General features: G+C 42.6%; 1 protein-coding gene across 1 annotated transcript in view; it reads left to right on the top strand.

Annotated features, from left to right (window-relative positions):
• Positions 1–17,685, top strand: part of LOXHD1 (lipoxygenase homology PLAT domains 1) — a 210,918-nt gene that overhangs the window by 71,939 nt on the left and 121,294 nt on the right. The window contains exons 13-18 of the mRNA XM_077817080.1: positions 1,263–1,417; positions 5,935–6,095; positions 12,588–12,664; positions 13,482–13,678; positions 14,085–14,277; positions 16,093–16,253. Coding sequence (XP_077673206.1) covers positions 1,263–1,417; positions 5,935–6,095; positions 12,588–12,664; positions 13,482–13,678; positions 14,085–14,277; positions 16,093–16,253 — 944 coding nt within the window. The remainder of the gene's footprint in view (positions 1–1,262; positions 1,418–5,934; positions 6,096–12,587; positions 12,665–13,481; positions 13,679–14,084; positions 14,278–16,092; positions 16,254–17,685) is intronic.

Raw genomic sequence — 17,685 nt, 5'->3', positions numbered from 1 at the left:
TCAGCATTTTCACACTGGTCACAGCCCCTGGAGAGGAGGCTGTTGCAGGGGCCAAAGCCATTTGGACTTGCTGAGGTAATGCGGTTGGTAAATAGGATGGTAGAACCTGATGATCCAGTCTAAAAGTGAGATGAATCACGGCATTCCACACTGAGAGAAATGCAGGCGTCGACCTGGCACTTGAAGGAGGTACCGATAGAGAAGAGAGGACAAAGGGGTAGCTCACCCTAAACTGCAACCAGGCTAAATCATAGTTTAAGCAAGGGTGCTGCCCCAGAAGCAGTGCAGGAAGCAGTCTGTGACTTTGAGGTTCATAATGTACCATTCCGTCTTTGCCTGGCTGTGGTGGGGCATGTAACCTGCACCCTGCCTGCACGTCTCTCAGCATGCCAGTGTAGCTATGCTAGTGTGCACACTGGTGGCCAGGGTCAAGGCTCTGCCCACTCCCCACCCCATCCTGCCCATGTGTACGGCAGAGGGCATCACAGCTCTGCAGAGGCTATATCTATCTCTGTGCTTCTACCCATGATCGGGTATCCAAGGCAGGGAAGTAAGTGGGTGCCTTAAGTCCCTTAGTCTCCTGTACAGCTGCACAGGATGGGCTGCTTTGCCCCTTTATTACCTTTCAGTGGGGATGATGATGTCTACCTGCCTCACAGGGATTGTTGTAAGAATTGATGACTTTTCAAACTCTTGCAAGGTGCTGAGCTTCATGTAGCTCAGTAGCAATTGTGCTGCATACAGGTGAGTGAGTTTGTTTGCACCTCTCTTTGTTTAGTTCTGAAAATCTGTCGTTACCGGTGTCTGGCTCTAACTAGCTCACATGTATCTTCTCGAGTGCTTACAGGTTACTCCTGTAGCTGGTGGCTAGCTTGCAAAGAATGGGGAAAAATAGGAAGGAAGCCTAAGGCTGGACTCTCTCTTTCTAAAACATATCGGTCTGTTTATTGGTGGGTTTGATGTCTCTTCGCCCTGAAGCTCTTTCTCAAGTTTGCAACCAACTTTCCCTTCTGAATTCTTTGGTAATGTGCAAGAAAGGGGAACCAGAGTTGGTGTTTATACTCTGGGTTTTTCTCCTTTTGTCTGTAACAATGTACTGACTTGTGGCATTAGTAAAGTAAAAGCCAATACATTAGCAAAATTACCTAGTGAAAGTTTGAGCTGTGAATCAGAATGTTTGGAATTAATTATGGAAAATGAAATAAATTTTAGTTACAATAAGTTGCATTCTGAAGTTGCTTTATTAATTTGTGTCTTCACAGTGATAAAGTACCGGGTAACCGTTTGCACTGGGACAGTAAGCGGAAGCGGGACAGACGCCAACGTCTTTGTCAATCTCATTGGGGACCAGGGAGATATGGGGGAACGTATCCTCTATAACAGCATAAACACCATGAATAAATTTGAGAAAGGCAGTGTAAGTTGGCCCCGTGGCCCCGTAAGCCTGTCTGAGCATGCTGCTTAAAAAGTGCGACAGTTGGCAACTAACTGAGCTCCTTTGGGAATTGGGTTGGGGGAATGTAGTTCCTAGGACTGGTTTAAAACATTGCCGATACTATCTTGATATCACAGGAGCTACATGTTGCACTGAGGCATAGGAGCAGCTGCAACCTCAGGAGATTCAGCTGCAAGCTTGGCACTGATACTTCTTGGGACAATGGGGGTTAGTGGAAATCATGTGCATGGCAGAGGTGTCCTGATAGGTTTTGAGTGGAGAGAGGGAGGAGTGTCCTTTGCTTGACAATGTCTGGATGTGCATTGTCTGGCCACACCAGAAGAAAGAAAAGGAGTACTTGTGGCACCTTAGAGACTAACCAATTTATTTGAGCATAAGCTTTCGTGAGCTACAGCTCACTGCATCGGATGCATACTGTGGAAAGTGTAGAAGATCTTTTATACACACAAAGCATGAAAAAATACCTCCCCCCACCCCACTCCAAGGTAACCTATTTCCCCTTGTTTTCTCCCAATCCCCCCCCTCCCCAGACGCTCCTGCCAAACCCTGGATCTGCGCTGGAAATGGCCCACCCCAATTATCATACACATTGTCATTATCATACACACCAGAAGAAAGACAGGAGGCAATGGATGTGATGTCATTAGGCTGTAATTTTATTCACTTTAAATGTCTGGGAGTACCTGGTAACCAATTGTACAGTGCAGGTCATCATCCTTTCCTTAATCATTTCCACATGATCCCCAACTAAGTCCCAGCTATCCTGCTGCTGGGACCCCGCCTCCCCCCTCTCATAAGAAGGGTAAGGGCACTATAAAAGGAGAGTGGGTCAAGCTCCCCACTTTATGAGACACAGGAACTCCAAGCCCCTCTTACTCAGCTTCCTTAAGGGACACTTTCCATCATCTCCTTTTCCAATCCATTTTATCCAATCACCATGGTCCCTTCCGTACTGAGTATCTGCATTGGACATCCACCACAACTTTTACAGACTAAGTGGTATTAGTTGCACCCCCGCCCCCGGCCTTGCTCCCTCTCACATGGTCTCAGACCTGCTGTGAGGAAGGTGAGAAAACCCAACTTGCCTTGGCCAATCCATCAGTAAGGAGAAAATTCCTTCCCAGTGCCTCAAGGAAAAGGGCAATGAGCGTAACGCCCACAGCGGGTCAAGAGAGGGCCCAGTCCTTTTGCTATGTGAGTCCAATGAAGTTAAAAGAGGGCCTCCCCAAGGTTGCATGGGATATAAATACCCCTGGCCTCCATTCTTCTGGTCAGCAGGAAGGGCAGAGCAGTTACCTTCTTCTGACCTGGCCCCAACTGCTTCCTACTCTTCCTGTCCATCCCTATAAGCTTTTCCCTACCTCCTCACCCATTATAGAGAGTCCTTAAAGGGGCAATGCCCCTTGTCTTTCAGCTAGCTGGACAAAGACCCACACACACAAATGGAAGACTGCGGTGAGCACTTTCATAGCATCCTGTAATGAAGCGACTCTCGTTTTGGTCTCTAGGCTGAATGTTGACTGTTGTGATGGTTTCCGGGAGAGGAGAAACTCTAGGAAACTCATCAGTCCTCCAACAATGAAAGACAGACTTCCCCCATGATCTGATGTTGGGGAGAGCAGGATATTTGGGCAGGGGAGGGAAGAGCAGAATGTTGCAGGTAAAAATCAGAAATTCATTATAAAACCAGAAGGGACCATTTGCGATAATCTAGCCTGACCTTCTGGGTAACACAGGTCGTAGAACTTCCCTGAATTAATTACTGTTTCAACTAGAACAGATCTTTTAGAAAAACCCATCTTGGTTTAAAAGTTGCCCATGATGGAGAATCCACCACATGGTAAGTTGTTCCAATGGTTAATTACCTTTCCTGTTCACATTTGCACCTTATTTCTTCAATAAAATGTTTCTTCTGTATGTTTTATTCTCATTTCCACCCCACTCGCATTGCCACACCTAATTTTCATGTCATTTTCATGCAGTTATTTTCTTGTCAGAATATCGTGTGTTTTTCTGTCCTCCCTGGAGGGCCAGGGCCAGGGATGGAGACTGTGCACTGCTTCTGTGCAAAGCATGGAATAATAGAAAGGCTTACTAGTAGGTAAGGCCACTGCATCATTAACAAGCAAATAATGCACTGATCTGACCCATGGGGTCAACCTACTTAATATGCATTCAATTGTGCCTGACACTTTGGATTTCTGGTTTTCAGTTTAAGCTGTTAAAAGCCAGGCATGCATCTCTAAGGGAAGAATTTGAGAATCTGATCAGAGAATCATTCAAATTTGCCATTTGTGTGTGGATTTTTTTTAAGTCATTTTTAATTAAAAATTTTAAGTGGCAAGAAAATGTGAATAGGAAAAGTGAGATTTTCAAAACTGGCCATTTACATTGTTCCTGCAAAATATACATTCACAGATGGGACCTGATTTTACATTTCTAGAGCTTCCAAACTCCCACTGAAATTCTTAGAAGTCACAGGGAGTTTTGGGGGCTCCCAGGATGCAGAACTGAGCCCTTATTGTGTCTACAAAACCTCTAGTTGTGCACACAGTTGGTATTTGCATGGCAGGATGCATAGCTGTGCTTGAAAACTGTGTATTCAACTGCATATTTACTCATGCAAATGTGCATTTTGCAAGTGTCATGTATGCACATACATATTTTTTCAGACACTATTTATAGGCCCAGTTTTGAAAAGTAGGCCCAAAATGTAAGAGGAACTTTAAAAATATGGGATGATTTATTCCAGTCTACAAAGTAACAATTTTTAAACTGGAGGAAAAGTTACCTCTTACCAAATGATAGCCAAGCAAGTCTCATTTTTCTGTTAGTTTGGAAGCCTGTTTCTGTGATGTTCCAAAATCATAATCATCATAGTTCATTTCCGCCAGAAACATATTTTAAGCACAGATAATAACTAGTTTCTGACTTATAAGAATGAGTTGTATGGCAATGTGCATGAAATAAATAGTGGATAATAGCAAAAATAAATTTTAGAAATCCTGCTCATACTGTAATAGCAGCCAGACTATATAAACTAACCTGGGATGCATTAAAGAATAATTGTTCTTTTGGCAGGGTGAACTGAAAGCTGGTGAGTGAAACAGAAAGATATACAGGGCTATACTCTGACCAAACAGAACATGTCCATTCAAAAAAATGCAATAGTTTAAATAAATTTAATCAACTAATCAATCAATTAAAAATTAAAAATAAATAAAAAACAAAAAGAAGTAAAAATAAAAAAGTGCAAACCTCTAATCTAGCTGCACTTAAACCAGTTTAACCCTATCTTATATTAGTTTCGCTTAAGCAGGTAGTTTACCGATGCAAGCTAAACTGATGTAAGCAAGGGTTAAACCAATTTAGTTTTTTATACATTAGCAGGTTGCACTGATGTAATTTCATTGACTTAATTTATACCAGAGTATGGTAAATGCTCATTTATTTACACCAGTGTATGGTAAGTGAGCTTAGAATCAGGTCCAGTATAGCCAACTTCATTAAGTTAGGTCAAACCTGCTAGGTTTTGATCAGTGAATAGGTATTTGTGAGTCTGATCCTGTGACCCTTTCTTATGTACGTAATTTTTGCTCACGCAAGCACACCCATTATTTTTAACACTTAAAAGTTCAGTAGTATGTTTTTCTGCCTTTTTTTGAAAGGACAGTTTTGCTGAAATCTTTTAAAACATATTTTGAAAGTAGTGGCTGATATTTTTGTAATACTCTTTCTTGGTTGGGAAAATTTGTCACCCTCCTAACCCTCTATCTGGACATTAACAAAGACAGGCCACCACCAGCAGCAAATTTGTGCTTTCTGTGGAGAGAAGAGACAAATGCACAACAGCACTATGTTCCCTCCAATTTTCTCCTGCCTAACCAGGCATTAAAGCAAGGGGCCCTTGTGATTGCATCAGGAGCATGGTAAACTACAGTGGTCCTCTCTGTGTATATGTCTGTCTAAGTTACTTATATGGCCCCATTACTGGAGTACCTGAACACGTCACAATCTTTACATGTATTTATCCTCATAGTGCCCCCCTGGGGTGAGGAAGTTCCACCTCCATTTATAGTTGGAGAACTCAGGCACACAGAGACTTACCCTAGCTCCCCAGGAAGTCTGAGGCAGAGCAGAGAACTGAACTTGGGTTTCCCAGATCCCAGGCCAACACCCTTAGAACTGGACCATCCTTCCTCCCTACTAGGGGGAGGTATGAGACTATGGGTAGGAGTAAGCACCCAAAAGCTCTGGCTGCTGTTGCTTTATCAATCCCACCCTATGAGTCTAGCACAGATGTTCAGGTTCATTCTTTGGTAAATTAACTTGAACTTAATGCATTCACCTGCTTCTGAGGGATCTTCTCCATCCTGCAGCTCTGGGATTGGTTTGATCACAGTAATAAATGCTTGTGTTTCGTTTTGTTTCTTAGGAGCAATATTCCCTAATCTTGTTTCTTTTTCTCTCTGTCAAAGGCTGATGAGTTCTACATTGAAGCAGTGACTCTGAAGCAGGTGAGGAGGGTGAGGATAGGGCATGACGGCAAAGGAGGAAGCAGTGGCTGGTACCTTGACAAAGTGATAGTGAGGGAAGAAGGGCAGCCAGAAAGTCAGGCTGTGGAATTCCCATGCCACAGGTACTGGAAATGATGCTCTCAAATGATGCCTGTATTTACTGATCTGTCACACTTCCAAGAGCCTCATTACCGTTCAGGCTTGGACTCTTCTGAGCTCATCTAAATCCTGCCAGATAATTTTTTTGCTTGGCCTGAAAGCAAAATGTGTGGATTGGGAGATTAAGTATAATATGGCCCTCTCCTACTAAATAGGCAGCAATCTGAAGAATAAACTTTACAGCCAATGGGGCTGAGGATTTCCCAGAGACAAAATGCAACCTTCTGGTGATGAATCCAATGTCAATGCAACCTCCTCCTGCAGGAACATTCGCATTGCTTCTGCAGCCTCCTACTTTTGTTGCAGATGGGGGGCCTTCTTCTGCCCCCATATGCATGTCCCATGATCCTGAGAGCTGCGGCATGCTAGTCTCTTGTTGGGAGTATGCAAAATCGATAAGATGCTGTCATTAAAACTCACCACTGGAACGGAAGTGCAGATCGCCCAAGGGCAGGTGGGAATCGAAGAGAAAAGGGCCCGTGACTCTGCCACCCAGGCAAGTTACAAATGTATTCTTCTCTTTCCTCAAGACAATAAGTGGCCGGAAAGAAGGTATGAAGCTTCCCTTGGAGAAGCTATAGCTAGCACTCATTTTCACATCCCACACACAAGTGCTAGCCAGTATCTGCCTCAGTGTGGAGAGTGCAAATAATCAATAGCTAGGTGAAAACATTGCAGACACAGCTTTAACACAGAGTCCTGGGTCCTTCAAATCCCACCTTTCTTTGCAGAGGATTCCATGCTTTGCAGGGTGAATTCCACGGAATAACAATGAATTCCTGTTTTTAAAAATATAAGGCATGCTCTTCCCACAGGACTGGTAGAATTTTATATACTAATATGATTATTCTCAAATTGCCAACAAAGGTAAAGCCACTGAGTCTGATTCTGATCTCATGTTGGTATAACCGGCAATTACTCCCCTGAAGTCAGTGTAAAACAATGTGAGCTCAGAATGAGGCCCACTGAATTACTAAAGCCACATCACATAACAGAGAGCAGAGCCAACTTGCCAGTGATGTAGAATTTGACACGAGATGTGACATGTTCATTGCAAAAATTGGGCAAGTTTCCAAATTATAGCCCCCTTAACCACAAAATAAACCCATCATGTTATGATGTTACCACTTTTTAATACCCATTTAATAAGTTAACTCACAATATAGTAACCAGACAGGCATTGATTTGGACATGAAATGTCCACATTGAGAACTGTTATGCTGAGTATCTTCAGAGATCTTCACAAGTCTAGCCATGTGATACATCTAGCTCACATTAATGGCTACTTCTGAATAACCTCATGACTGAAGACACTTAATTAATGGCCTTCATCCCCTTGGGATGAAGATCCTGTTCTAGTAAGGTTACGCTAAAGCACTTGGCACACCATCCAGTTGTGGAAGAAAAGATTTCATTGACCATTAAAAACAACAACCATAAACAAGAGGCTGCAAATTAAGACCTGACTGTAGACTATCCAGCTTGCACATTCAGCCTTCGCACCATGAATCACTGGATTCTGCTCTTCTTGTGTTTTCCATGATCTGTTGTCCAAGTGAGACCATCGTCACTCACATGGGTTGTTTTGCTGTCCTTGTGCCACCATTATCTGTTCCTCTCAGATGGAAATGGTCACATGACCAACAGAGTGGGAGTAAGTGGAGTACTGTTCCTACCACTGCCTCTGGTGCCTGCGTCTTCTGCAGGATCATGAGAAAGTGGAGCAGAATGACTGTCTACAGTTGTCGTGGAGGCTGGAAGTATCTGAAGGCAAAGGTGCTCACCCACTGCATCCTCCATAGGAATGAATAAACTTGTCCATGACCAGCAGCGTTTGGATGCTTCCATTCCTGCTGGCCAGGGATACCTCCAATTCCCTTGCTGCTCTGGATATCATTCAGAGAGGCCTGCTCCTCCAGGATACAGATACTTCTAGAAACCTGGCTAGGAGGAGCAGCCCTTTCTTAATGAGCCAAGGCAAGCAAGTGGTAATGAGAGGTAGAGACTACAGTTCAGAAAGGCCAGGGGGAGCATCTGTCTCAGTCAATCTGTTGCCAGCTGGTGGATATGTTGTTGTACCCATCACCCTTCTCTTCTGTGGCCTTATCATGTTCAATTGTTACCTATAGCACATTGACAAAGTCCAGGGGAAATAATTTTTTTTCTGCTGTGTCCTGTTATTTAGGACTGGTCCAGGGACATGCTCTGAGCTCAGCTGCTTCTGCTGTGATCCAGCAGAGCCAGAGCACAAATACCTTCTTCCAACAGGAACAGATTATACTGGTGCAGAAGATGCTAAACCTTCTCCCGCCGATCTGGATGCACTAAGATATAGGAAATACTTCCATTGTGGGGTGCTGGTTACACAGCTCTCATGATGTCTGATGCCGCAAGGACACCAACATGGATTTCCTTTCCATGTAACACACTGAAGTCTGTTTTGTTCTTCTCATTTACGTGTATAAACACGTGGCTAAGATTTTTATTAATTTAAAAGCTTTTAACAATAAGCATTTATGTAGCACTGGAGGAACATCCACTAATTAAATCACAACAGTCCTACAAGGAGTACAAGGAGTATTAGCAAAGTGAGGTACAGAGAAACTAAATGGATTAACAGTGAGTTTGTGGCAGAGCCAGGACTAGAATCCCGGAGTAATGTCTCCCAGTCCTGTGCTTTAAACTACCAAAATAGTTGCTGTAAAGAAAATGTAATGGCTCAGAGTTATTCTCAGAGTCAGTGCATTAAAAATGCTCCTTTGAAGTACATTTCCAAGAGCTCTGCGTAAGCTCAAAAGTGTGACTCTCACACCAACAGAAGTTGGTCCAATAAAAGATATTACCTCACCCACCTTGTCTCTCTAATATCTGAGTGTTCTTTACAGAGTGCTAGCTCATCATTCAGATGCCTTGAAATCTTTTATGACTTTCTGACATTAGAATAATTCAGATTTTTTCAAAGTGAATCACTGAACCGTTCAGTGCAATGACTGAAGCCATCGGTATATTATAAGTACTTTACAGTTTGGGTGCTATAAACATAAATAGTGCTCACAATAAAAAGGATAAATGAAAGGGCTGAATCAAATAAGAACCACCTTTCCCACCCAAACCTAGAACCACTCCTATTTTGAGGATCAAAGCTTAAGTTTTTTATTTTTCATTTTCACTTTGGGGCTTTGTGCAAGGCCAGGAGTGGAGGAGCTGACATTCAGTAAAAGAGGCTGCTTTCATAATATCCCAGGCAGAAATGAAATGGAAATCAAAGACAGCCCAATCTCATATTAGGCCACATCCTCAGCTGGTGTAAATCATTATACCACCGTTGAAATGATTTTATACCGGCTGGGAATATGGCTTGATATTTCTAGCTGAGCTTTGCAGACCCAAGAAATCTGAATATTTGTGATAAGCTTTGGATAAGTGTCCAAACCTGACCCGAATCTCTGAACTTCTTGTGGTTTTCACATCATTGTGTGTTTTGTAAATATTTGTGCAATATGGGATTACAGAACATCATTTTAGCCTGATAGTGTGTGTAGCTCAGAGTGGTACCAGACTGAGGTATGTGTGTGTTAGAAATATGTAGACAGATGTATGTAAACTACCTAGGGATTATTGATGATTTTACATTGCAAACCAAATGCTTCTACAAGCACTTTGTACAAGAAGTACTTTGGCTGTTAGGTCGAATGAATGCTATTTTAAATGGCCTGATGTGTTTAGAATATGTTGATCCATTAATGTCATGTGTTTATATATAACCTAGTTGACATCATTCTAAACCTTGTTCATTATACATAGAGTTCTCTTGTCCCTCCGAATTTTTGCAGACCTTGCTGCTGGGCATGGGAGGTACCTTGATCTTGATGTACAAGGAACAAATATGTAGATACAAGTGCTTTATGGCGTTCCATTGTGACGCCAGTGGAACAACATTTGAATGGCACGTTGTGCGGGAAAAAGGAGAAACAAGAATGTGTTGCAAATCAAAATCACTCATCTATCATTATTCACACGTCTTCATCTTGCGCTGCTTGAGGAGACGGTGTCCTTGCCACAGCCTGCTAGTCTTTTGGTTAACACAAGATTGGGCAATGGTAGCTGCCTTAAGTCATTTCTGTTGGTGGTCTATCCCCATCTTTCTTTCACCAGCCTGTAGCAAGCTTTCCACACTTGATTTAAACTCTTCCTTGCCTCTTCATCAGTAGCCCCCGGCAAAGAGCAAAGCTCTTCTCCAGAGCAGTCTTTCTTCATGAATTCCCTTGCGGCACTCCCTTCTCCACCAGTTAATATTTTCCCTTCTGCACCCAAAGTTCTGTTTCTTGTGGAAGACATTTTGATTCTTTCACCTTGGCTCAGGAGGTGTCCTTGGATTCACTCCATATTGGGTGATTGCACCAGCAACAGTGAAGGATACAAAAACAATCACATATACACCAGCAACAGAGGAAGCAGCTTCCAAGATGACTGATGCTAGATTAGCACAAAAAGCAGCTGGCATAAAGTCAGCTATCCCAGGGGCTTCTCTCTTCCTGAAGGGCATTCTGAATTGAGAGGATCATGGGGTGGGCAGAAATTAAGTTATGTTTTCTGGGGGCACCCCATTTAAGTTCCATGTATGCAGAGGCATCTTGACTTTTGTGATGACTTAATTCCCTAGTTGTTGGATACCTGTCCAAGAGTGGGACCACTGAATCAACATCAAGGACTACACAACACACAGGTACTAAGGATCAGTTGCAACAGGTAAAAAAACCCCAAACCAACGACTAATACAAAGACTTCCTTCCGTAAGACACATGTTCTGGTACGCTCTTCATGTGTCCTCCATACACTCCACACTTGGCTCCAATTCTTTACATCAGTCTCTCATTCTTCAACACAGATAGCTGTGCTTCTATATCCCTACAGTCCATCTCACTCACCAACAAGGGCGAACATCGCACCTGATAACCTACCACAGTGTTAAACTGATATTTCTTCATGCTGATATAATTACCGCTAAACCTCTCCAACACACATGGCCACATGTTTTACAGAGTGAAAGGGAAGAATACTGGGTAGATTACATACCCGACAACCAACAAAAGATTAGTGGGGAGACTGGGGTGGGGTGAATGGCATTACATGTGTCTCTCTTCTGCATGCTGCCGGGCACTTAGTCGTGCTGCAAAATCCTGGTGGCTATTTCATGTTCCCCTTATGAATTCTGGGCTACAGAATATTCCTGGGGCTGTTGCCAACTCTGAGTTCTGCTTCGTGTTTGGTGTTCCTGCAAACTGCTGTTTCTTCCACATAGCAACTGTGCTGATATTATTTCTGTGTGCAGGGGTGGGTGCAGAAAGGAGATTCTAACTCTTTTTGTTTTTCAGATGGAGGGAATTAGAACCTGACAAATTAAAAAAAAAAAACTAGCAAAACTGGTGGGAAAGGGAGTTGGTAGCTCAGGGGATTGATCATTGGCTCTGGATCCCTTCACCTCTAGATCACCATTCAAATCCAGATGGTAGTGACTTTGAAGGTGTTACAGCTTGATGAGTGTTTGGCCTATGAGAAAGTAAAAGATGGTCTCATTCTAATTGTTGGTTGATATTTGTCCACATTCTAAAACCACCGCCTCATCCGCTCTCATTGGCTTCCTTGTAATAGCAGTCTCAGCAGCAAAGCTGAAGATTGAATATGATGGAAACTGAACTGCCCTCTCCCTTTGTGTAATGGGTAAGGATGGAGTACATTGACAGAGGACAGTGTGGGGAAACTTGCCTTGCTTCTGCGCTGCACTTGTTCAGTCCACAGTTCTGTTTAATTAGCCTAATGATTTGCTGTTACATGAATGTTGTGATGCAAATATATTCCTCCCTCCCTCCTGTGTTAGCACTCCAGGGTGAAGCATGCTACTTCCACAGCACATCCAGCTCTGAAATCGAGAGGCAAGGTCCAAAAATATAATTCAGCTCTTGTCTGGTTTCCTGGTTACCCATAGAAAGCGTAGGATGAAAAGATAAAGGAATCGACAGTCATAAGAAAAGATGTCAATAGCCATATCTGATATTATTGTCAGAATAAAAGACAATAAGAATTTCTGGATAATGAGCAAGATTTTCAAAAGGCCCAGCCTGTTTGCAGGAGTGATTTGTATCTGCTGAATTTACACCTTCTATGTAAATGCAAATGTGAGTCACAGTAGATGCACCTCTACCTGTGTTGCAAATGGAAGATGGACCTTTTGAAAATATTAGCTGTTGGTGAATTTAGACTAATGTGTGACTGCTGCAGGGTTAGATCACACTCATGTTAACTAGGTCTCGTCTTCTTCACAGATGGATAGCCACCTAAAAATGTCACTTTATCTACGCAGTGTTACTTTTTGTTACATACTGTATCTGTCTGGACCTTTAAAACCCTGAATATGGTAAATATTAGGAGATAACTTACTTCTATTTGCAAACCAGATGGCTTGACAAAAATGAGGATGATGGTCAGATTGTTCGAGAGTTAGTACCGGCTGGGGATTCACCGATCCTGAAAAGTGAGTTTGGTCTGGGATGAAGAAGGCTTTGGGTTGGGCTATTTATTTATGTTTAAATTAACAGGAAAACTACAATATTTATACCAATAACATCTAAGAAATGTGTGCTGGGCCATATGGGGGGAAATCTCTGATCTTTAAATCATAGTTTATGAATGGGATTAATTTGCATACAAGAGGATGACCGCTACATTTTTGTGTAATGGAAAGAATTTTTAAAACATTTTAAGAATGGCTTGTTTTGTGTGACTAGAAATTGGATCCTTAAACATTTGTCTCCTGTGCAGGGTGAATTCCATTGAATAACACTGAATTTCAGCCAATCCAAAAAAAAAAAAAACAAGACAAAGATGACAACCCTCCCTTATCAGGATTTTAAGGCATCAAGAGTGTAATTTCCTAAAACATTGCTAAATGAGAACAAGAACATAGCTCTTAGTAATTATTTTGCATGCAAAAAAAAATGGCTAAAATCAAACTGTAGGCACAAAAGTAGATAAAGGCTACTTCAGTTTCTAAAAAGCTTACTTTTTTGTGTTTTGGTGGTAATCTAACCCTGTGGGTCTGTCATCAGACATTCGCAGTCCATTTGTATATCTGTTATGTTTTTCACCACTTGTACAGCTGGTGAACACATCTCATAGGTTTATGAGCTCCTTCCAGTCTGCTCCTCTGGGCAAGACTCTGATGCAAATGTTTCCAAGCCTCTCTCATTCATGCTTGTGTTCTATTCTAGTTTGCAGCAAGCTTCAGTGATTCAGGATGAACTTTGGCAGTGCATCATGTGTCTGTGTTGTGTACATTAATATCTCTTTAGATGTCAGCTATCACATCAGTGTGAAGACAGGAGATGTTCCTGGAGCCAGCTCAGATTCTAAAGTTTTTATCAAACTGTATGGTGACAAGGCAAACACCAGCAAGGAGCCTCTGTTAGTTTCTGATAATGACCTAGGCAATTACTTTGAACGTGGGCGAGTGGATGAGTTTATTTTAGAGACACTGGATATTGGAAAGGTAAGACTTCATTACAAGTGGGTCAGTATTATATGCAAGTGATTTGTGTACTAATCAGCACAGTACTAAGGGAACTGCTGCACTGAAAGAGAATCTGACCTTTGGACAAAATGTTACAAACCACATTTTCAAATAGGCTGCTACAATTGCAACTAGGGATTTTTCATAGATACCGTGGTGTCTGCACATGTAAGGCAATGTTTCCATGTGCAGTGTGGCTCTCTGGCTACCTAACTGTCCAAATTGCATGTTTAAGGGAACATTGTATGTTCACAAGCTGATACATATAGAAAAGGTTTGCATGCACACAGTGAAAGAACAGAACATACGTGGGAAGTAGATTTTTATTTTATTAAGTAAATGCCTTCCTTGTTCCCCTCGCCCCTTTTTGCTTTTTCTTTTCAAGATCAACCGACTTCTGATTGGACATGATAATGCAGGGCTCCGATCTGGTTGGTTCCTGGCTAGTGTCCAGATCACAGTTCCTGTCCATGGAAGGCAGTACATGTTCCCATGCAACCGATGGCTTGACAAAGACGAGGCTGATGGGAAGGTGGAGGTGGAGCTCTACCCAAGTGAGATTGTGTCCATTGAGAAATGTGAGAGAGCAAAGCATTTGTTGTTATTGTTATTATTATTAATATTATTATTAATAATAATTATCTGTATTATTGTAGTGCCTAAAAGGCCTTGGGATGAATCAGGACCCCATTGTGCTAGGTGATGTACAAACCCAGAAAAGACAGTCTCTGCCCCAGTGAGCTTACAATCTACAAGAGATAACAAATGGATACAGACATATGGACAAGGAAACAATGATGCAATATTGGTCGGCATGATAGGCAGTGGTAGCAGCACACTGTTTGTGAAAGTGAATGATAAAGCCCTGTTGCTGTGGTCATTTACAATCAGATGAGAAAAAATGAAAAAAAAAACCACAAGAAAAAAACACTCTCAGGTTTATTCTTGCATTGACAGGGTTATTGCTGAGATGATGATGTAATCGGTCTTCTCCATATCTGACTTCTGAGATTCTAGGGAGAACCTAGGCGATGGCCAGGCTCAGTGCAGTCAGACACTGGGTTTCCCTTGCTGCAACATCAAGGCATCTCACTGCTGACCTGCAGCTACCATGCTCTTCCAGAGCAGCATCCTCACACGGCTCTTCCAGTTCATTACAGTCTTGACTTGCAACAGCATCTGAATTTCCAGTCCCTAGTCTCTCTTGAGGAGAGAAGTTTTATGATAGATACGGATGAAGATCCATTCGGGTTTTGACTGACATCAGTACATTAATTTTCATTGAGAACCAAGATTAAAAGTTGACCTCATGTCCCAAGGAGGAAAAACGTGGTGCATTTCCCCACTGCTCCATGTAGCTCCCTGCTTGCTCCTGTATGATGGAGAGGTTCTAACCTCTCCATAGTTAATGTGGCAATGAGGTTCAATTTTTAAGGCCCTATTAGTACCCCTCTAACTTTGAGTTGAGAAATTCACTTGACCTGACAAGCTAGTGGTCTGATGGAGAATATTTTTATCATCCGCTACTGGACCAGGCCAGACTATTTTTCTTGCATGAAAGGAAATTCAGGATCTGGTAAAATAACTCCTCTTGCATTCTCAACCAAAGTATTCCCCTTCAGGGAAATGTATATAGGTCCATTTTCCAGGTGGGGTAAGAGCAACAGAGTTTCTGAATGACTTGCCAAGAGTCTATATGGGAAGTCTGTGAGTGGTAGACATTTGGGGTATGTCTATGTTGCAGCTGGGAACAAGCCTCCCATCCTGGGTAGACAGACTTGCACTAGTTCCTTTAGAACTAGTGGGCTAAAAATCCCAGTGTGGATGTTGAGGAGTGCAAGCCTGAGTCCAAGGTCGCCTGGACCCCGTAGGTCTGAGCTCATGCAGCTGATCCAGGCTGCAGCATTCATACTGCTACTTTTAGCCTGCGAGCTGAATAGAGCTAGTGTGAATTTTTCTACCTGGAGAGGCACGCACCCAGCTGCAGCATAGACATGCCCATATTGTATCCACTAGATCATTCAGACTGATCTCTGTACTGAGTTTGGCTACTTGTAAAATTAGAACATCAGACAAATAATAATGTTTAGCTTGAGTTTGGAGAGCTGCAGATTTTTAAAGCCGTATTATTAGACACATTTTGCAGGTGGTTTTACCAAAGCAGAATGTGTCAGAGCCATTTCTGGGAAGTACCCTTGAGATAGGCACTGGCTGTGGAGCCATGCATTGTTTTATACATGGTAAAAAATATCCTTTGTGTATTATAGACAATAATTAATTTTCATCTCAAAGCAATTCTATGCACTTCACCATTAGCAAACCCACCCCAGAATTAAACTAAGGAGCTTTGTGTATTAATTCCTCCATTACATTTATTTTTTCTTTTGGAATAGTGGTAAATTATGAGGTGTCTATAGTTACGGGGGACGTGCGGGCAGCAGGCACCAATGCAAATGTCTTCATGCAGCTTTATGGCGAGACTGGCAAAAGTGAGTTGATCACCTTGAAAAGCAGGTCAAACAACTTTGAGAGGGGAGCAACCGATATTTTTAAGGTATGATGAAGGCAGCCTTTACTGTTTATCTGAAGGGAAAGAAATGAGAACCAAAATAATGTACTTTTAACAAAATGGCAAAGCATGTTCACTTTTCAACCTTCCTGCTCGACTGGCTTTTGTACTTCATGAAAAATAGACTAGTCTCCCTTTCAGGTTTCCATGTACTAGTATTTAGGATGCAGGCACCGTAGAAGAAAAGAAGTATTCATTTTAGCTTTGCAAAACATTTGTAAACCTATATTTTTGGCCTTGATCTAGTGGCATTCTCCCTTAAGTTTCAATTAAGCTTTTGTATTTAATCGAAAAAGCATGCATGACATATTGTCATGCTTACTTTGAAATGTGCCATTAATCACACATGGCACTTGCGATAGAGATACACATGATTGGCTCAACTCTGCCAATCGTTGCTACTGGAATTACTACTCTTCGTTTCGTAGGAAAGTGTACTCACATTGTGCTAATAGTGTTAGGGGGGTACAGAGCCATGTCATCCCAGGAAGCATGCTGTTTTTAAGGGGTGCATCGTATGCTCTTCTGTACTTTATCTGTTGAAGGTGCTAACAGTACCCTCCTACCATAGTATCTGAGCACCTTATGGTGTCTCTATTGTATTCTTCCTTGACACCTCCCACCAGGGTTTGGAAGGGCAGTGCTATTTTCCCTACTTGCAGAGGGAGAACTGAGGCACAGAGAGACTAAGTGACTTGCTAAGGCCACATGGTAAGTCTAGTGGAGAAGAGAATTGAACCTGGGCCATCTGAGTACTAGGCAAGTGCCCTAACCTCTGGGTCTCAGTCAGCCTGGGCCTAGCAACCAAGGAGTTAGTGCAGGAACTGCTGGCCAATGCTGACTGGCTGCCTGACAGCACCTGGGAGAATAAAAGGGCTGAGGGGTGGGGCAGCTGCCAATGGAGCAAGGTGGTTAGAGAAAGAAGGTCCTGCCAGCAAGCTGATGAGAAGCCTCCCCTGGGTGACAACAACCCAAAGAAGGGCAGATCAGAGGCACAGGCTGCAAAAGCCTACAGAATCAAGAGAGGAAGGAAGGAGCTCAACGGGAATTGTTGAGGACTGATTCTGCCTGCCTGGGTTCAGGGCCCTGAGCTGAAACCCAGTGGAGTGGGTAGCCTGGGTTCCCCTACCTAACACTTTTTAAAGGAAGTAAATAAGAACACTTAGGAAGTCCAGGGTCTAGCTTGAATGAGATGGATAATTAATGACTTCGTCACACCTCTCATAAGCGGGAAGCAGCATGGTCAGGAATAGGCCGATGTGTGTGCTGTTTCTTTAAGTCTACTGAAGAAAACTGGGCAGAAGGGAGGGATAGGTGTGGCAGGGTCTAGGCACAAGTCCTATCGTGAAGGAGAGTGAGGGATAAAATGTTTCCTTTGTTCTAATAACGTTCCCTGTTAAGAAACTGACTTGTTCAG

The sequence above is a fragment of the Eretmochelys imbricata genome, chromosome 5, assembly GCF_965152235.1.
Source record: "Eretmochelys imbricata isolate rEreImb1 chromosome 5, rEreImb1.hap1, whole genome shotgun sequence".
Taxonomy (NCBI): Eukaryota; Metazoa; Chordata; order Testudines; family Cheloniidae; genus Eretmochelys; species Eretmochelys imbricata.
Note: the sequence above shows the minus strand (reverse complement) of the source record. Positions and strands in the feature narration are given on the sequence as shown.